The sequence below is a fragment of the Solanum lycopersicum genome, chromosome 8 (assembly GCF_036512215.1).
Source record: "Solanum lycopersicum chromosome 8, SLM_r2.1".
Lineage (NCBI taxonomy): Eukaryota > Viridiplantae > Streptophyta > Magnoliopsida > Solanales > Solanaceae > Solanum > Solanum lycopersicum.
The window spans coordinates 4342616-4364735 of record NC_090807.1 but is presented as its reverse complement, the minus strand read 5'-3'; the positions used below and the strand labels follow the sequence as shown (position 1 = coordinate 4364735).

At 33.9% G+C, this 22120-nt stretch overlaps 2 protein-coding genes across 2 annotated transcripts; one reads left to right on the top strand and one right to left on the bottom strand.

The window, feature by feature from the left end:
• Nucleotides 1-2600: 2600 nt before the first annotated feature.
• LOC101250716 (uncharacterized) lies at nucleotides 2601-14162 on the top strand. The gene is made up of 13 exons (XM_004244705.5): nucleotides 2601-2903; nucleotides 3713-4108; nucleotides 4196-4382; nucleotides 5035-5269; nucleotides 5356-5424; nucleotides 6424-6525; nucleotides 6681-6721; nucleotides 11217-11350; nucleotides 12697-12760; nucleotides 12852-12948; nucleotides 13036-13175; nucleotides 13697-13719; nucleotides 13835-14162. Exons 2-13 carry the CDS (start codon nucleotides 3714-3716, stop codon nucleotides 13920-13922), a joined length of 1575 nt encoding a protein of 524 aa, XP_004244753.1. The 5' UTR covers nucleotides 2601-2903; nucleotide 3713; the 3' UTR covers nucleotides 13923-14162.
• Nucleotides 14163-16053: 1891 nt separating this feature from the next.
• Nucleotides 16054-21911, bottom strand: LOC101250429 (gallate 1-beta-glucosyltransferase 84A24-like). Its single transcript, XM_069288175.1, has one exon. It carries the CDS (start codon nucleotides 17752-17754, stop codon nucleotides 16288-16290), a length of 1467 nt encoding a protein of 488 aa, XP_069144276.1. The 5' UTR covers nucleotides 17755-21911; the 3' UTR covers nucleotides 16054-16287.
• Nucleotides 21912-22120: the final 209 nt, after the last annotated feature.

Genomic DNA, 22120 nt, shown 5'->3' with positions numbered 1-22120 from the left:
GGTGATATATTTTATCTTCCGCATTTCGTACTTATAAGGAACTCAATGTTGGAGATTCTTGCTAAGCGTTGGTCTTTTTTACTCATTTGTTGGTTTAGTTGGGTTAATATGTTGGGTTGGCTTATCTATTGGTTGGGAACATAGGTGCCATCACGACTTGCAAAAATTTGGGTCGTGACAAAAAATATTTTGATTTAATTTTAGTTAAATCGCCTTTCAAAGGACAATTTTATGCAAAATAAAAAAACAAAAAAATTATACTACCGACTTTCGAAAGTCGATAAAATTAAATAGTATGTAATTATATTAATTTTCATTAAAATTTTTATATAGTTACTACCAGAAAAATTAAGAAATTAATAATTTCAATTAATTTTAAATAAATCGTCCTCCGGATGACGATTTTATACAAGTCAAAAAATAAATTAATATAAAATATTGACATCTTGATGTCAATATTATTTAGTTAACATGATTACTTTTTATTTATCTTAGGGATAATGCCCAAGTACCCCCTCAACCTATGCCTGAAATCTCAGAGACACACTTCTACTATACTAAAGTCCTATTACCCCCTGAACTTATTTTATTAATAATTTTTTACCCCTTTTTAGCTTACGTGGCACTATCTTGTGGGCCCAACGATGGATGACTTTTTTTTTTGAACTAGTGTCACGTAGGCTAAAAAAGGGTAGAAAATTACATATAAAATAAGTTCAGGGGGTAATAGGACCTTAATATAGTATAAGTGTGTCTCTAGGATTTCGGGCATATGTTGAGGGGGTACTTGGGTATTTTCCCTTTATCTAACAATTTAATGTGACGCCAACCTCATGAGGTCTTTTTTTTTATCAAATCTAATTACTTTTAATAAAAGCAACATGCAGAGGTTGGTTTACTTAAAATATTCCTATTAATTATGATTTTGCTATTGTGTGTAATACTAAAATTTCATTTTACACCTACAATTAATTGTTCAAAATAATAATTTTGTATACTTTTATAAATAAAAAGTTAAAATTCGTTCAATAGACCAAAAAAATCTATAATCCATATTTAGAGTATGAAACTATGTATGTTGATATGAATTAGGAGATAATTATACTTATATCTAGAGTATTGTATAAATTCTATCAGTTTTATCCTCAAATCATGAACTTAATATCTCATGTCATGATGTAGAGATGAAGAGCGAAATATAATCCATTCGAGTATGAAATACGATATATTATTATTGTATACGTTTAATCTGAACGGTTGTCAGGTGTAATGATCACCTTCTATGTGACACTATCTTGTGGGCCAAATGCTGGTTGACTTTTTTGATTCAAGCTAGTGCCACGTAGGCCAAAAAGAGGTAGAAAATTACTTAAAAAATAAGTCTGGGGGGAGGGTAATAGGACTTTAGTATAGTATAAGTGTATCTGTGGGATTTCAGGCATAGGTTGAGGGGTACTTGTGCATTTCCCCTATAAATAAAGAAAAGCTTACCCATTGATTGTTAAATCTTGAAGCTCAAAGCTTAGAAGTGGTCATTCTGACACTGCTCGCTTGCAGTTGTTGGCTGGTTTTAGAGTGAGATCTAGTGATTTTGGGTCGGAGATGACTGCTTGGAGCTCGGTTGTTTTGTCCGAAAAAAGAGGGTATTTGGGTCGCTTGCTATGGCTTGATGTTCACCGGAGTTAGGAACTGCCAGTGACCTACCAAAGTATAAAATAAATCTCGAAGGGAGAAGGGAGAAGGGTATGGTTCGATCTATAATAGTGAGCTAGTGGAGCTTGTCTGATCGTGCGAGTTGGGAGCTCGCGTGGGTGTTGCGATTTCAGCGAAGCCATGGGTGGAGCTTTCGTGTTCGTATAAGCTTGAGCTGTTGGTTTATCAAAGAAGCCGAGAAGAGTATGACGGGTTTTGTGTTAATTTTTGGTAGACTATTCCACCGAAAAAGGGATAAAAAATGAAGAGGATTTTGGTCTGGTTGTTGTGATGGTTGTTCGTCGGAGATGGCGAATGGGAGAGAAAAAAGGGATCGGTTTGATTTTCAGTGGTCACAGGTGGTATTGTGGTTGTTACTGGTGGTTTTAATGGTTGTGGGTGGCTGCTTAAGTTGGTTAGAGGAAGAGGTTTTTTTAACTGTGTTTTGATTCTTCACCGGAAAAAAAAGCAAAAAAATTATTGAAATTGTTGAATTTTTATGTTACTATATTTATTTGTGAATTTTTGGCGTTATTTTTTTTCTTTATATTTTTCAATTTTTTATGAATCAATTACTCATTTTTCAGAGTTTATCAAAAAAGTTAAAAATTAAATAAAATTGTTGAAAATGGATCGGATAGTTTACATAAAAGACAGTTAATTTATGAGTCGAATTAGATGTTTATGAGTCTGAACTTTAGGGGCATAATTGATCCCTTTTTATTTTCATATAAAAATGCCATGTGATAATGTCTAAATGACATGACAATATCATGCGACATTTAAAAAAATGAAAAATGAGTTGGATATATTCAAAAGATCAACGAACTTCCATAAGGGCATATTTATGCAAAAAAAAAAAATTGAACGATGAAAGTATGAATGAAATCAAACTTTAAATGGAATACAACTAGACCGTTTCAAATAATTTATGGACATATTTGATCCTTTTAAAAAAAATGATAAAATGATAATATCAAAACCTAAGTCCAAGTCTCACTACTCTCTCACCCTGACCCACCCCGACGCACCCCCATCGGCGCTCCCACCCATCCGCGACCGGGGCCACGCCACGACAGCAGCAGCAGAGGCAGCAACTCTTTTAGTTCTCCCTCTCATCAACTTCCCCATTATCAGTCTACACAAAAATCGGAAATACTTCAACTGAACACAAATCGGTGAATCCAGTGATTCTGAAATTCATTTTTCTGGTAAGTTAATTTAATATTATGCAAACCTCAATGCACATTTACAGCACAAACATACCGAAAAGTTGAATTTTTGTTGTTGAGATTTTCACTTTAATTACTTGGTAATCTAGAGCTGTTTAAAAATCAAGTGGAGAAAGTGAAATCATGTTTTCATAACAAATAATTGACTTCTCTTTGTTTTCTATAGTGAATATATCAAAAAAAAATTCTTTGGGTGTTGTTTTTTTCTCTATTTAGTATGTCATATAGATTAGTCCACTAGTGCAGTCGGCTATACTATCATAAAAATACAAACTTCAACAAAAAGATTGGGTTTTTATAATGTAATTGATACTTTCTTCTTGAGCCGAGGGTATATCGGAAACAGCTTCTCTCTGGCTTCACAAAGGTAGGGTTAAGTTTATGTAAGGACCATTCTTTCCACGCCCCACTTGTGGGATTACAATGGGTATGTTTGTTGTAATTGATACTTTCTCTATCAATGTCAAGTTTATTGAATGTTTTAGTTTCAATATTTTTTCAGATGATGGGGTTAATTCTTCATCTTTTCATTGAGAAATCAATTTTAAGTGTTTGGTTACCTTGAGTTGTGGAAAATCGGGAATTTTAGTAGCTCATTTGGTTGGCTATGGCTATATGAACTTTCACCTTGTTGGTGAGGGTTTGATTCCCTATCTTGTGAATTTTAAAGAAGTTGTGGAAAATCATTTATATCCTATATAGCATATATAAACTCTTAGTCTCAACTTCTGTAAATGTGACTGATGTTAATTCTGGTATTGGTGGTTTGATGTATGGCGTAATGTTAGGATGGCGGTTGTGGAACCTTCCTCCTCATTGGAGATTTTAGTAAGAGGACCAGAAGGTTTTTTAATTTGGAATGGACCTCCTTTCCTGAGCGGGGAACCTGGTGTCAAGCTGGATACGGTTCCTTGTACCAGTGCAAAGTTTAGTGATGATGGGTCCAAACTTATGGTTACGAAATCAGACTCTGTAATTAGCATCTTTGATTGCAAAACCTTGACAGAGGTTAGGTCCTTTGATGTCCCAAATGTTCTTGCAGCAGTCATCTCTCCTTGCGGGACTTATCTTCAAACCTTCCAAAAATGTTCATCTCCTCAGCATAAGAACGTAGTCTTGTGGAAGATAGAAAATGGTGAATTTGCTTACCAACTCTTCCAGAAAAATATGACTAAAGTTACATGGTAATTTTTCTTGTGCTTTGGCTGTCTGTGGAAATTTATGTTCATAATTTTATTGTATTTTGTTCATTTGGATTCTACTTTCTTCAGGCCTTCAGTACATTTCAGCTCTGACGAAACTGTTGCATGTCGTTTGGCAACAAATGAGATCCAATCTTTTGATCCTAGGGATTTCTCTAAGGGATTCGTTAATCGGCTTCGAGTTCCTGGGATTGCTGCATTGGAGCTTTCTAAAGCCCCTGGATCATATGTGGCTGCATTTGTTCCAGAATCTAAGGTCCATTTTGCAGTTCAGGAAGAGAATTGTTGGATACTCATTAATAATGAATTTAAAACATCCATGTATTATCATTTCGATATGCTTGCTGACTCTATAACTAATCCATATTTTGCATATTGTTAGACAACTTGACACAACTACGATTGAGTGCAACTGTTAAGTTTCATTGAAGTGCATTTCATCCAGAATATTTCCTATAAATTCAAAAAACATTTTCCAGAAGCTGTCTAAACTGCTCCATGTAATATAAATGTTACACCTTGAGGCTTTGGGAATATATGACAAGCTTTTATAATAAATCCTATATGGGAGGCACATATTAAACCAGATATCAAATGAGCTGTCTTGCAGAGAGTTATGTTTTTGGGAAACACAGTACAACATGTTTGTTGTAGTGAAATTGCTACAGAGAGTAGTCAACTAAGTTAATCTAAGAAATCATTTGACTATTTTAGAATTCTTTTTGACATAGTAATGTCCAAAAACCAATATATATGGACAGGATCGATGATAAAATACTTCCTTAGTTTCATCACTTTTCTGCAATCAGATTACCACACAAATGCAATAGAAAATTCTTGAAGTGTTTAGTGCTTGGGCTGACAGTTCTCAGGGTTCCTAAATAACCTTTCGGAGATTAATTGTGCAGGGAATGCCAGCCAGTGTTCAGATATATGCTTGTGGAAAGGACTTACAAAGTCAACCTGTTGCTCGACGTAGCTTCTTCAGGTGCTCAACTGTGCAACTGAGCTGGAACTCTGGTTCTACAGGGCTCCTAGTGGTGGTCCAATCAGATGTTGATAAAACAAACCAGAGTTACTATGGAGAATCAAAGTTGAACTACTTGACTACTGATGGGGCCCATGAAGGGCTTGTGCCTCTTCGTATGTTCGTTCGTCTTCTTATTTTCAGAAAAAAAGTTGTGTTGAATGAGTGAATTTGGAATTTAGTGATCTTTGGTATGTTGCAGGTAAAGAAGGCCCTATTCATGATGTTCAATGGTCCTATTCGGGTAAAGAATTTGCAGTTGTTTATGGATGTATCCTTTACTAAATTCTAATCTTAAGACTTGTGAAACTGTTACCAAGAAATGAAAAGAAAACCTTAGAGAAGAGGAAAAAAGAAGATTGTGAAAAGAGTCTTATGTAAATATTACACACTTTTCATGAAGGAGAGGTTTGGAGCAACGATAAAGTTGTCTCCGCGTGACCTATAAGTCATGGGTTTGAACCGTCGAAGCAGCCACTAATGATTGCATTAGTTTAGACTGTCTACATGACACCCCTTTGGAGTGCGGCCCTTCCCCGCACCCTACTAAAGCGGGATGCTTTGTGCACTGGCTTCCCATTAATGAAAAGCCATACAATTTGAAGACAAGAATATTGGAAGAAATGTTATCGAAGTTTGAAATTCGATGCAACTTCTTTCTAAACAAGGTAAAAGTTTTAAAATATGCACACTTGTGATTAATTGTCGAAGGTCAGAGCTTGGTTCATTATTCTCTCATTCGTGGTTCCTGGTGTTCCAGCTTTTCTATTTAACTATTCCTTCTTAAACCTTCTTTCTCAATTAAGAGAAATGCAGAATAAAAAAAACAAGATACCTGTTAGATGGTGGAGGACATCTAGCGTACATATTTTTTGGTCGATGGTCTTAGGTCAAGTGCATTAGATCATTTGGCTTTTATATATTCAACAAACTTGTGCTCAGTTAATTGATAGGGTCTAAGTGTCATCCTATCAAAGGAGCTCTTATTTTCTCCTTCAAGTCTATTGTTCAAAATTAATTTGCAGCTAGTATCCGCCTTTAAAGGGGTAGAATAACAGTCAAAAAGCTAGGTGAAATCTTCCTATCTGGCCCTTGGTGGGTAGGGTCAGTTGGTACCTATGCTATGTCAGAAGTAGTAATAAAGTGGGCAAGATAGCCTTAATGCTACTGTTAAAAAAAGAAAGAAAATATGCAGCTAGCATTCCTATATTTCTGTTGAATGTAGTGTCTCATATTTTTTGGATGTTTCTGCTATCCTTAAATCACTTAGTTATGCCTGCTATGGCCACGGTTTTTGACAAGAAGTGCAATCCTCTACTTGAGCTTGGAACAGGCCCATACAACACTATCAGATGGAATCCATTGGGGAATTGTATCCTTTACTTAGTAAATAAATGATTTTCCTTATTTGCTTCATTATCTATTTGGTCATTGGAAAAAAAAAACATACAAGGGCTAGTTCATACGGCTAGTTTATTTCCACAGTTAGCAGTTTTTGCTTTTGTTTGCCTTAACATTGTTCTACAGTTATATGCTTGGCAGGCTTTGGTAACTTACCAGGAGACATGGTATGCATAATTAGATAATTTATCCTATAGAGATGTCAGAAATGCCCATAACTCTTATATCTGTGTCAAATATCATGGCTGGCTATTACTTATCAAAATAAATGACTTTTGGCAAATATGATAAATATAAGTATCAAAGTTACCCTCACTACCAACAATTTAATGAGAGATGGAAAGACATCAATCTTTATTTCTTCTAATAAAAATCAGTTTTTGCATCAAGTGGTGTCACAAGAAGTCATGTGAATAAAGAGTTAATCAGTAAAGTAGTGATGTTATAGTTGAATAGTTCCAAATATGGAAAGGTATCAATCTCTTTAAGATAGATTAAAAAGGAACAAATATCACATAAAATTTATCAAGAAAGTAGAAAACTTAGATTTAAGTGTTGAATAGGACACAAATTGATCAGTCACTGGAGGCATGCCAAACTCCTAATTATGCTAAGCTTACAGTCACACCAAATGCCCGAGGAAACTCTTTAATACATGTAACCATCAGCACAATCAGTGTATAAGACCATTTGGTTCCTCCTGAGCAACAAAAGATATTAGATAGTTAAGTATAGGTTCAATAGTTAAGTGTACTGTAAACAAATGTATTTAATAATATACTCCCTCCATCCCATTTTATGTTACGGTGTTTGAACATAGTCCATACACAAAGTTTAGGATGATGTGTAAGACTTTTGAAACTTGTGGTGTAAAACAAGCCATAGACATTTGTATGGTTGTAACTTGTACATCACCTCATTAAAGGTAGATGAGAAGTTAAAGGCGAATTGTTTTTAAATATATAAAAGCGTCATTCTTTTTGGGACGGACTAAAATGATAGCATGCCACATTAAAAATGGGACATAGGCAATTATAATGTATCAGGTGTAGTAGTAATACAACAATGTACATGTTATATCTCTCTAAAGGGATTCACATGCAAGTCATTGTTCTTTGCTCATTCTCTCATCTTTGTCCTTGTTTCTACTATATCTCGTATGGCATCAAATTTTTGTTAGAATTACTTCACATTTGCCAACAATTATCTGAGATAAGAAATGTCATTTGTCTCATGTTTTCCTTAAACTTTCTTGTTTGCCGAGCCTTTTTGCTCTTGTAAATATTATGCTCAGTGCGTGAACCCTGTTCGGATTTCCGACAATTCTTTGAATTTCTAGCTCATGGTGGTTGATTCTTCATTCTAAACCTAACCAATTTTGATCACCTGAACCCTAATTTCTGTGAGGCTCAAACAAGTTTGTGCCTTCCTTTTTTATTCATTTGAGATTTAATTTAATATTCTGATCACTAGGTTTTGAATAGTCTATTACAACAGCGTCTTTTGCTGACATAAGTAATTCCTTTTTTATTCATTTGAGATTTAATTTAATATTCTGATCACTAGGTTTTGAATAGTCTATTACAACAGCGTCTTTTGCTGACAAAGATTTTACTTACTGTACACCCACTATAATAAGATTATCCTGCACCATAAGGCGCTCATAAATGGCAACAATCTCCAGTGATTTTTCAACTGTTCTTTAGTTTGTTGAGTTCTCTTGACAAATAGAATATTTAGGTGATTCTTATGACAAAAAGATGTTCAAATATCTCATTCTGACAGCTTTCCGGGTTAATTTTCCAGCAAGTTCGATCCTTCTGTATGTTCATCAATCTCCCAACCTTTTAACTCAGATTTGGCCTCCAACAATTATGTCATATAAATTTGAGAATTTTGGCATGGCGAATTATGTGGCATCCAAGGGTGTGCCTGGTGGTAAACGAAATGAGTGCGAAACTTGGAGAGCAGGGTTCAGATCGGAAGGAACACTAGGTGATGTCTTCTCATCTGCCTAAGCATTGGTGGCAGAATTATCCGGTACAATGCTGGTGAGAGAGCACGTAACCGATGGGATAGTCGAGGTTTTTTGCCCAAGCTATCCTAGACACCATCATTATCCAAAAAGACTAAATAGATATGGCGATTAATGTGGTTAGATGGTTTCTTTTATCTGATCAAAATGAGTTTCTTTAGTATATGGCACTTAATAGTAGTCTAACACTTGTAATTTTAGTTGTTCAAATTGGCAAACTATTACTTATGTCTCTTAGTCCTCCATTCTTCTTTTTCGGATTGTTGGCTCAACTTTACTCCTTTTTCTCATTTTCTTTCTTTAGTTGCTTTGCCCGATGAATTCTAATCCATGACACTTGGAATATGCCAAGCTATCCTTTCCCTACTTGAATTTGAACAAGTCAATTCCTGATGTTCTTAGTTGTCCTTTTAACCACACAATACTAATTAGTTGCTTATCCTTAACACTTGATTATCTAACCCTATTTACATTAAATTATCTACCTCTGTTTGTGGGTGTTTATGGGATATGGTATGTATAAGTATTTGGTACAAGTAGCTGTAGGTTTTGCTAATTCTTAGTACAACAACATACGTAGTATAATCCCACAATGTGCGGTCTGGGGAGCGTAGAGAGCACAGACTTTTCCTCTTACCTCAAAAGGTAAAGAGGCATTTTGCTAATCTTATATAGTTTGAAGAATCGGTACATAATATCCTTACTAAAATTACACCCGTGCATAATGGTACATCTAGACAAATGAAAATGTTTGCTAGTATAACCTAGTGATTGACATGTTGGAACCGTTTTCCTGGTGCTATCTCAATGCCACTCAAAGCCACCTCTATTTCCTACTCGGCCATGGATCTGTTATCAACTTCTAATCCATTTTGGTTAATGTAATGTTGGGTTAAATCTTTCTTACTCACATATGAATCGTTAATACAAGTTATAAAGAGCATAGGTTTGGCATGTAGGACGACATCTAAGGTTAAAAATTTTTATTTTCTGAGAAAATTTGAATATTTACTCAGCTACACAGGTCCTGGTAGGGTATCATGAACTCCATGACCTAGGTTTATGACCTTCATTGCCTAACTGCCTGCCAAAATTGTGCTCTAGTGGTAGAACTAGCTTCATCTTTTGGCAAGTGCAGCCTGTCTGCACTTTGACCTTATTTATGCTATAGTTATTTGAACAAAACTAAAGGACTGTTGGAAAAGTAAGGAAGTGACTTCTGCCTATGGAGATCAATTCAGAAATTTGTGGCATAGTTTCTTTCAAAGAACTAGATTCAATGTAAACAATGGAAGGAAGATTTTGTTTTGGGATGATAACTGGTTAGGAATTGGCAGCCTCAAGCAGCTCTTTCCTGACATTTATTTAATGAATGAACAACAACATGCCACTGTGCAAGAAGTCTGGTCCATCCATGGATGGAACTTAACATACAGAAGGATGATACAAGACTGGGAGGTGGATAGGTTAGCTGAATTTTATGGCACCCTAGACCATGTTGGAGGACTGGAAGAGGGAGAAAACACTCTCAGGTGTATTTATCACAGCAAAGGTATCTTCACAGTTAGCTGTGCCTACAAGAATCTGTATCAAATGGTGACTCACTCAGATTTTTGCCTTGGAAGCTTATCTGTAAAGTCAAAACTCCATATAAGGTGGCAGTCTTTACTTGGTTGGTAGTAAAAGAGGCAGAACTAATTCAGGAGAATCTCATGAAGAGGGGAATGCGTATGTGTCCTAGATGTTTTTTTTTGTGGGCAATAGGCAGAGACAATCAACCATATGTTTCTTCATTGCAGGGTCATTGGCTAAGTTGCTCGGACTCTCCAAAAATGTTACCACATCTGTGGCCAGGATAGCCCTTAATGCTGAGGAATACAATGTTACCAGTTTGAAAAAAAAAAAAATGCACTACTTTTGAAAGATTTGACACGCACGTGATGACATTTTTGAAGAGTCCGAGCAACATAGGTGGTTAGACAACTTTGGAACTTGTTTACCAGCTTCAGGGGCACAAGTTGGACCATGCCACGAAGGGCAAGTCTGGCTATAGAAAGCTGGAACAATGAAGGTAGTGGCAGTAGAGACAAAACAGATGGAAAATTGTCCCAACAGTGATTTGGTGGACCGTATGGAAGGAGGGAAACTTGAGATGTTATGAGGGCATTAGTAGTCCTTTACATATGATTAAAATGAATTGCACTATCACTTTTTGCTATTGGTGCAGTTCTGAGTATGTAAATGATCCTATATCCTATAACTGTTATAGATATCCTAGGTTCTTTGTAAGATGAAGTAGGATCTAGTTTAGTTTTGTTGAGTATACTCAATTGTATGTAGCTCCATGATGTAAATTTGGGATCCCAGCCTTTAGTGCTGAAGATTTATACACAAAACTGTTAAGTTTGCCCCCCCCCCCCCCCCCCCCCCCAAAAAAAAAAAAAAGAAAAGAAAAAACTAAAATACTGTATTGCCATGTCTACTTAGAGGCTTAGAAAAGTTCTTAGAGGCTTAGAAAAGTTCTATTAAATCTTAGTTGATTCTTTAAGTGATGCTTGCTTGTGATCTTGAATTAGAAGTTTCTTCCTCATCTAGCTTAGCTATTAAGTGATTAGTCATGATTTCAGGCATTCTGGGACTACAGGGAAAAGAAGCAACTTGGAACTACAAGGGCTGAATTGTCAGTGACAAGTGAATGGTCTCCTGATGGTCGATACTTTATGACTGCCACAACAGCTCCACGTCTTCAAGTTGATAATGGGTATGCATATGTTTTGCTGATTTTGTTGTTGTGTAAAATGTGCTTTGGCTAAACCCTAAGGTACCTTGAGAACCTTATGTATAAAATTTCGGTTTGTAGCTTGCAAAGACAACTTTTTTTTCTCTGCAATTATTAGACAATTCAATGTGTAAAAATCACTGCATTTTGCTTCAGTCTATAATATATTTGGATATCTTGACGACTGTCTAGACTACTTGATTTCTTTTAATCTATTGGTTTAATAGTTTTTTAAATCTTGAATTTGGTTATCAACTTTTTCCTTTGCTGATGTTTATCCACCTGCAAATGTGTCGCCAAGACTTAAGGGTAAGTTCTACAGTGTGTTAGTTAGACTAACAATGTTGTATGGGCAGAGTGCTGACCAGTTAGAACGTCTACATTCAGAAGATTAATGTAGCGGAGAGGAGGAAGCTCATATGGATGTGTGAACACATAAGGAGAGACATGATCAGGGGCCAAGGTGGGTGTGGAAACCGGGGTGGACAAGATGAGGAAAGTGAGACTGAGATGGTTCAGTTATGTGAAAAGGAGGCGCACGAATGTGCCAGTTTGGAGGTGTGAGAGGTTGGATGTAGCAAGAGTTAGGAGAGGTCGAGATGGGCCGAAAAAGAGTTGGGGAGGTGATTAAACAAGACATTACGTAACTTTAGCTTACTGAGGACATGACCTTAGATAGGTATGGAGTTGGAGGATTACAGTAGAAGGTCAATAGGTAGCCAAGTGTGGTCACCCATTGAGTGGGAGAGGCAAGGGGCTAGGCCCATATCCTATCCTAGTTATTATATTAGTAGTAATTTAGTAATTCTGTAACCTCTTTTTCTTCGTAGTAATTTTTTGCTATTTGTTGCTTTATTTACTCTGTATCTTGATATTTTGCTATCATATTTTCTTGCTACCCTTCTCCGAGTAACTTCTCTTTTGAGCCGAGGGTCTATTGGAAACTACTTCTCTACCCCACAAAGGTAGAGGAAAGGTCTGCATACATCTTACCCTCCAAGGGTCACACTTGTGGGATTATATGGGGTATGTTGTTGTCGATCCACCTGCAAGTTTAATATAAATTGTTATAGCAATTAATCTATATTCCTTACTAAAAGTTGGCTCTATTGAATTATGGCCCTAATGTAACTGCATGAACTCATAATCTTGTTTGAAAAGCCATAAGTGATTCTAAAGGTATGAGAAGCTAGTGAATAGTGATCATGCTTAATGTTGCCTTTGTTGGACAAGAGAAAGTGTACTTCCAGGTTTATGAAAGCAGATATATTTGGAAACTTCATTAATCAAATACATGATAGCTAATGCCTATTTTCATACTCTTGAAGGGTTAAAGTCTTTCACCACAATGGATCATTGTACTTCAAGAAGATGTTTGATAGATTGTATCAGGTTAATAATAGTCTTGCTTATTTGTTTTCTCTTTTCTGGTCCCAAACCAATTTGCTTTGCCTGCTTACTTCTTTGTTCATTCCTCTGTCAGGTTGATTGGAAGCCAGAATCAGTTGAAAAATTTGGAGACATTGAAGACCTTGTGAAGGCAGTTAGCTCGGTGAAAATAGATGAAGCGAAAGTGCCAGGTTCCTCCTGTTTAAATCTAGTAATGAAGTTTGATGTAATGCCCATTTACTATTATAATGGGAGTTGAAACCAAAATGTCTTTACAGGGAAAGGATCGAAAGCTACGCAGGCCGCTCCAAAAGCTACACAGGCCGTTCCAAAAGCTACACCTGCCAATCCTCCTGCAGCAAAACCTGCTGCTTATCGTCCACCTCATGCCAAAGCTGCTGCTGTAGTTCAAGCAGAGGTATGGAACGGATACTTCATTGAGTACTAATTACTTTTAATAAGTCAACATGTGTTCATTGATAACACACTGAGCTGGTTTAGCAAATACTTATACCTTCCATGATTGCTATTTAATCTGAAAATTCTGAGTCTGTTACTTTTAACACCATTACTGAAAGCCTGCTTTTCTGAATGGACTGTTCTTTTCAGGATTTTGATAATAAAATACTTAAAGCTAGGAATTCACAGAAGATTCTCTCTAAACATTTCTCCAAAAGTTATTCCGGTCACAGAGCTTTTGCACAAAAAAACAAAGTCAAAACTGCAATATGATTAGTTACCTTTACATGAACTACTGTGATGATTAACATGCAATGTGGTAATGACGCGATGGTTTACGAGCTACTTTTAGAATGTCTAAATATGTCAAACTGTCATCTGAAAGTTCATCCATGCGTTATTTCCTGTTTATCTTTAATCCCCCACAACCCATTTGTACAACTAATGTGCTGATAGTATCCATCTGTTTCATTTTGACAGTTATTTGGAGCAAGTCCTTCAGGGTAAGCTTTATGATACATCTTCATACCTTTTCCAGTTTTCTGGGTATATTTCTGATGTTCAAACTTCCAACTACTGAGTGACTATACATCTTTTCGGTATTTCACATGAATATAGGGAGCTTAGCAAGAATGCATTGAAAAACAAGAAAAAGCGGGAGAAGAAAAAGCAAGCCGAGGCTGCATCTGCAGCCGGAGGTTCGTGATCAGAGGCAACTCTGCTGAATAGGCTGTCTTGACATGCACAAAACAAAGGGGCCTAAAGTAACAGGAGGTTTTCATGGACCATCATACGTCCTGGGAGATATTTGATTTGGTTTAAGATAATCGAAAATATCACCTAGTACATTACATAAAGCAAATTTTTGATTCATATATTCTTTTTTAAAATATAGTTTTCAGCCCCTGTACTAGAGCTGAAACAAAATTCACCTTTTTGAGTCTAACCCTGGTGCTGGATCAATGGATCTGTTTGAGCTGCTCATCAGATAAGTAGGTAGTGACAAAAGGCAAGTTTTTTTTTTTTTTTGGTTGTGTTACTTCAAATCTTGTTACCTCAACTCGACTCGTCTCGTCTCCATTGTATCAATACTGTAACATACAAATGATCATCTAGACATCTTTAACAAAAACTTATGTACACACTGACACAAGGGAATATATTGAAACATTAAACGTATCCCAAAAATACAACGAAAAATAATAAGAAATCAATATAATATTTCTTTTAAGAAAAGTGATTATTCAAGCCTCAAAGTCTATCTTCTTCTCCTCAACTGCTTTATGATAACTATTGAAACACAAGAATAAAAAAATAGTTGAAACTATTTTGTATTTTTGTTCATTACAAATTGATAAACTATACACTATTTATATTCAAAAATTCATAAATACAATCATGATTCTAGTTCAATATCACACCGTATCTTGCATGATATTAGTTGTGTGATTCTGCATAGTTAAAACATAGTATTTTCCAATGATCTTTTAAAATCATATCATATAATTGGAAAGTCAACATCCCTTTTCAAGTTGATGTTCTTTATCAAGAAGCATTAATTTGGATAATAGAAATTGTTGTTGTCTCCTTGTCATTGCTTTGAAATAAGACTAGTTTGAGAGTTTACCAAAAAGAATGGAATATGGACTATCAAAAAGACATTCAGACTAGCACCTCTTTGAATCTAATGTCATAATTAGAGATTTGTACACGTGATAGTTAGATTTTTTGAGGTTATAATTACGTTATTTTATTTATGATTGTAAAATGTGATAACTTATCTTTCATTTTTTTTTACTTCTGTAATCTTTAACGACAAATTCTTATTCACGATTGTAAAACGTGATAACTTGTCTTTCGTTTTTTTATACTTCCGCATTTTTTAAGGTTAAATTTTAGGAATCACATAATTTTAATACGAAATTACAAATCTATCTCTCTTCAGTTCACAATTACATTAACCGAATGCATAATATGTAGCTTGGATACATTAAACAGTTTGTCGAATACATTATAACGTAAATCAGATACATAATGTGTAGCTCGAAAACATTAAAAACTATCTCGGATACATAATATGTAGCTCGGATATGTTAAAAATTAGCTCGAATACATTATAAAATAAACCGAATACATAATATGTAGCTCAGATACATTAATTATTGGCTCAGACACATTAATATGTTGCTGAGATATATTAAAGAAATAAGAAATTTTAGAGGTTTTTAGAAATATAAGGGGATATTGGATATACAGAAAACATAAGATGTGTATTTCAGGATTTTTTTTAATAAATTGAGTTTTTGATTGAATTATCTTGATGGAATAAGACAAGTACCATCATATCCGTTTTTGGATCATGACATATAAATATCATTTGAAGCCACGTTAAAAGATATATTTATGTACTATATCTTTTCAATATAGAAACATAGAGATCAAGATCAAAATGTTTCTAATCCATGAACCACCAAAATTCAATAACCCCTAGGAAGTTTCATCGACTTGTTCCTAGACGAGATTTAGAAGTCTTATATGAAAGCACAATTCTCTACACTAGAATGCTCATGTATGAAATCACAATTCTTAATGCCTTTAGGAATAATGGAAATAAACTTACACACAATCTTTGTTTTACAATAATAGCATATCTAGTGAAATTCCATAAATGAGGTTTCTGAAGAGGGTAAAATATACGCAGATTTTATCAGTATCTCATAATGGTGGAGACACTGTTTTCAAAGACCCTTGACTCAAATACAACAACTCTGAGTATAAAGAAAAAGGAGAATAAAACGAACATAACAAATAACAAGGAATTAGTGCAAAAGTCTATATGAGAAGAGACAACTCCATAACAACATATGGGATAGATTAGTAAAATAAATAAATAATAAAAATAAAATTAAAAAAGAAGTACAATAACACAACTCGTACCATCACAAACACCAGTCATCTTAAGCAAAACAACAATAGACTACCTACTAACCTTGTACTCTAGTACCGAAAATAAACTAACAAATGTGGCTTAAAGGCTTCATGCTTACATGTAATAAACAAAAGTGTGTTTGTTACACTAATTGGATAGAGGTTCTAACTTCACAATTTTTTTGTAGTGTTACAAGTTCATCAATAAAACACTGCAAATTCTGATCGGATGAACCACCTCCCGCCACTGCCTCCGCGGCTTTCTTCTTCCAATTCAATGCATTTGATTTCATCTCCGCGGCCTTAGGACCACTGGACACCTCGTGCAAAGATTGTTCAACTTCGTATCGAGGAATAGTCCTCTTCTCTGTCACACCTCTAGATAGTCTTACGCCTATTTTGAATTCGTCCACTAAGTACTTAGCATTCGTGACTTGATCCCCCCATTGTGGAAATGCCACGATAGGGACACCATTCACGATAGCCTCCATTGACGAATTCCATCCACAGTGAGTCAGGAAACAGACTAAAGACGGATGTGCTAAAACCTCTTCTTGCAAACACCATTCCACAACTTTTCCTTTATTCCCAACTTTGTCCAAATAGCCTTGTGGCAAGACTACTGTGGGGAAGGATGAGTTTTTTCGAGGTGGCTTCATGATCCACAAGAAGTTTAGCCCTGAATCCAATAGCCCGTAGGCAATCTCATCGACTTGTTCCTGGCTTGGAACAACGATGCTTCCAAAAGAAATGTAAACAACTGAGGATGGTGGCTTGGAGTTGAGCCATTGAGTGATGGAGCTATCAGCCTTCACTAAGTCAGCACGAATATTTTCTCCGATTTTTGAGTGTTCATCGACTATTAATGGACCAACGGTCTTGATGGGAAAAAAATTGGACATGTAGTTCACTATATCTTTTTCGAGCTCTTCAAATGACTCGATGAAAATACGAATGGGGTTAGATAGGTAATTGAATTGGCGCAAAACTACGTTTGCTAAGACAGGAAATGGATTATATGGGAGCAAGAAACTAGGAAGTTCATCCCATTTGAGGATTGGCATGTTAGGCAAATGAACATCAATGTGAGGATTTGATTCATTTGGGAAATTTTCAAGATTGAAATGATAGTGATAGTAAGTAGAGAAACTAGCACAAGATTGTACCCAAAGGACAGCATAAGGTATATCAAGACTTTTAGCTACATCACATACCCATGGAAGAAATGGATTGTTGATTAGACATGAAACAGGACGACCATTCGCTTCGTTCTGTTTTATCATTTCAGGGAGTAATACCCTGCCTAAAGATTCAAGATTCGCCAGCTCTGTTTCGAGCTGGCGATTCTCTTTAGGCTGAGTATACTCCCATCCATTGAAAAACTCAAATCTAATGAAACCGTCTCCATAAGGAGTTGGCTCATCACTAATTATGTTCTTATTGGCTTCTCTCATATCCTTGCCTACACATTCAGGTGCGCAAAAGGTGACCAGGACACCTTTAGAGGCGAGGCGTTTGCCAAGTCGAAGTAATGGATTGACATGTCCTTGACCAGGAAATGAAATGAGAAAAACATGAATGAATGGATCTATTGGACCTTGAGATCCCATTTTTCTCTAGTTGTGATTATTGATTAGCTACAATGATAATTATGAGCTAGAGAAAAGAATATTTAGGTAGTGGTGTATCTATTTTGTTATTAGTAAGTAGTAAAGTAAAATAAGTGGTGTATTGTTTGTATGTTACACTGCATTATATAATATTCCCTCATTGGTAGGGTGTTTGCGGTCATCTAGGTAAAATTTGATCCAAACCTAACCCATAAAAAATATATTATACTTAATTTGATATTTTTTATTAAATTCATCAAATATTATGCAAGTGGAATTATATATACATATATATATACATATACACACACTAACATTTAATCATAAAATGACAAAATATCACCTAAAAGTAAAAAAATACTTGTTCCGTTTTACAAAAAATAATCTAGTTTGACTTAACACGGAGTTTAAAAAAATAAAAAAAACTTTTGATCATGTGGTCCTAAATTAAAGTTATGTCAAATGAATAAAATTACCCTTCAATCTTGTGGCCTTAAACATGCTAAATGAAAAGCTGTTATAAAAAATTATTCTTTTTAAAAAAGAGATTATTATTTTTTAAACGGAGAAAGTTGATACTTCAAAGTTAACTCACACTTCTTATTAAAAAAAAAAAGGAAAAAAAAAGTAGAATATGAAAAGTGTCAGAACAAGGTCCAGGCTACATTCCAAATATATAAAAGACATATCATAAATTACTCAACTACGGCTTGATTTGTGAGGTTTCGACAATAATAAATTACTTACCATGTGATAATAGGGATAAAGTATTTTTAAACTATGATTGAGATTTTATCTAATTAAATTAAGATTTTATTAAATTTTTTTTACATTTTTTAAATTTATGTGACATTTAAATAACTCTTACGTGCATCAACTGTGTAGCATTATGGAGTGTCCCACGTAATATAAAATTACAAAAAAAAATGAATCCGATGAGATAATATGACCTTAATTTAGTTAAAAGATGTCTTTAAACATAGTTTAGGAGATACATGTACCTTATCCCCGTGATAATATAATTAAGTTTTTGAATATTGGCTTGGATCCACATGTGAGCATTAACGAAGGGCCCAACAATGAAATTTGATACAATATTCAAATCACTAGTAACGGAAGGTCGTGCATGTCAATATTCGATTCTATATTTTGTACTTTAGATGTATGGATGCAGACAATGAATTTATTTTAGATTCAATCCATACTCTAATCAAGTTGAAATGTAACTTTTCATTACTATAGAGTGAGAGTCATCCTGTCACTACATAAGTCTATTGTGCTATAGATTTTGCAATCCCAATACAACTAGTTGTTGCCTTTTGTATAAAGGGTGTTTTGATACCCATCTAGTGTATATTTAATAGAACATCAGTCCTAAAGGTGATACCGAGGGTTGTGAAGCCATTCCCAAGGACTCCCATTGTTACATGTTATTATGATTATATGACTATGTTAGTTTTTCAAAAATGCATTCCTTATTATGTGTTTTCAATTTTTCAAAGTTTTTAAAAGTCTTTTTTCTATAAGGTGAGTTTGAATTTTTTTGTATTTTTAGTTTGTTTAATTAATTTTTTACTTTTATATGATATTGTGGATATATTTATCTTTAGATACTTATATTAATGTTAATATTTTATTTTTTATGTATAGATATGCATCCGTCAAATGTTTACATACATCCTAGTCCAGTAGAACATGATGTAATAAAAATCAAAGTTCATCATTATCCGAAGGAATTTGGAATAAAAGAAGAGAAGTCTTGCTTATATACGCGTCACGGTGATACTGAACTTTGGCAACATATAAAATATCATCCATTACATTCTCGCATTCGTCAGTATTTTGAAAATTGTAGATTTAAAGAAATTCTTGATGTAGGATGTGTGTCGTATGACTCTGGATTAATTTCTACTTTAGTTGAAAGGTGGCGTCCAGAAACACATATTTTTCACATGCGAACTGACGAGGCTACCATAACTTTACAAGATGTTGAAAATTTATTCGGAATGATAATAGATGATAGTCCTATAATTTTAAATGGAGCTAATGATTTAGGGATTATAGGTAGACAAGAAATGATGTTTGAATTAACAGGATGGTTACCCGATAATGATTGTTTTTCTGATGTTAGTAAATTGTTAACATATAAATTGATTGAGTATATTGAAGGTTTGGATGATATTACTGATCACTCAACTGAGCATGAAGTGCAACAAAGATTTAAATTATATTTATTATAGTTATGTGGTAGATCAATATTTTTGGATAAATCTAATAATAAGATTAATTTGGACATTTTAATTGACTTGAGAAATTTAGATGTAATGTCAACACAAGCATGAGGAGCAACCACATTATCATATTTGTATAATTGCTTATGCCGTGCTTCAATGAAAAAATCAAATGAAGTTTGTGGATTTATCTCTTTATTGCATGTATACATATTTTTTAATTAAATATTTTTTATATACTAGTATATGCATTTTTAAATTTAAGTGTATTCTAAGTAATGGTGATTTTTATTTATTGTAGATTTGGACATGGAAATGAATTATTCCCAAAGACTCTAAGGACCAATCAACTTGAGGCTTCAACTGCGCTTGCAAATAAATGGACACAACATAGAAATCATCAAAATGAGGCACGAACTGTAATCGGTGTGATTAGGAATGTACTAGATAAATCTAACTGATGAACATGTATTTAATATTATTAGTATTTTAAACTATTCATATTTTTATCTCATTTTAAATAAAAATATGTTTGGTAGGTTTTTAAATGATGCACTTATGTTTTACTATCCAAGAAAATTATGTGAATAAAATGACATATACATAGATTCTTGGTAGGTCCTTAAAGCAATATATTATATGACATACCCAAGACAGCGATTTACTTAAAAAAAAATCGCTAAATTTTTTTCGTAAATAGCTACATTGGCATCAATTTACTTAAAAAAAAATTCGTAAATCGTTGTACTGGCAACGATTTACTTAGAATTTTTTTAAAAAAAAATTCGTATTTCTTCAAAAGTTTAATTTTTTTTTAAGTAAATAGGTAAATCGCTGCTAAGGCAGCCTTTGCAACGATTTATTAAAAAAAATTGATTTACAAAACCGTTGATTTGTTGTAATTTTTTTGGTTTTAAAAAAGCAAATTGTACAAATAGCTGCTATAGCAGCGATTTTGCTTAACTCCGGCGGACAAAATCGCTACTTCATAAGCAATTTTATTGTTTTGATTAAAAAAAATTTCATATACTATTTTAAATTTTTTATTAATTATTTTTTCATTTTAGGCTCCGAACTCGTGAATCTTGTCTCTTCTCGAAAGAAGAAAAAACTTTTTGATTTGTGTAATGCATCAACTTTCTTTGTTTTTGTATTATAAATTAATATTAAAATACATGTATTATTTATCTACTAGGAAAGTGGGGAAGAATTAATTAAATTATCCTATGCAGTTTGGACATGACAAGGCCTACATAGCAAAACCAATAGTAGTTCTTAGAAGGAAAGTAATCATATTTATTTTATTATTTTCTTCGTCTTTTTTAGTTGTTATGTTAAAAAAATATTTTAAAATTTTTGATTAATACTTATGTATGATGGGGTAAAATTTATCCACACCAGGTGTTTATACCAACCACTATATGCATGTCATGTGTTTAAATTTATAATTCTTTTTACTTCATTAAATCACGTAATAATGCATTTTGCATTGGTTTGATGTAAACACCCGGTGCAAATTTATTTCTTCCATGTACGATGTGTTGTTTAATCATATTAATATTAAAAGTGCAATTTATAGTACTTTTCGTGTATAATTTTTGAATATTTAAATTTTTAGTTTAAAATATCAAACTAATGTAATTTAGTTTACCTTCAAAAATTAAATTGACTTTCGAAAAGCGCAACATAATAACTTAAACTCTTATCATTAAATATTACCCCCTCAGCCTCTAATTAATTATCCACTCTTGCATTGATACGCTTATTAAAAAAACAATAATTGATATAGTGAGTTTACCATTTTACCCCTATTAATTATGAAGTGAATGAATTAGAAACTTAATATTTTCAAGAAATTGCATTTTTTAAAATAATAAATTGAGGGTATAATAGAGAATTTTTTTTTGTCCTTTCTTGATTCGTCAAAATAAATAAGTAATTGAAATAACTAGAAAAAAAGTGATCAAGTGATTAGAAACAGAAAAAATACAATTTACATGAACTATTAATAATCAACTTTTAAATTTTAAAATATAGTTAATATGAATAATTGAATAAAAGAGATTCTTAACAGATGAGTAATTTCTTAAAAAAAGTATTAAGTCAATGCAGACTAGTAAAAATAATTGACTCGA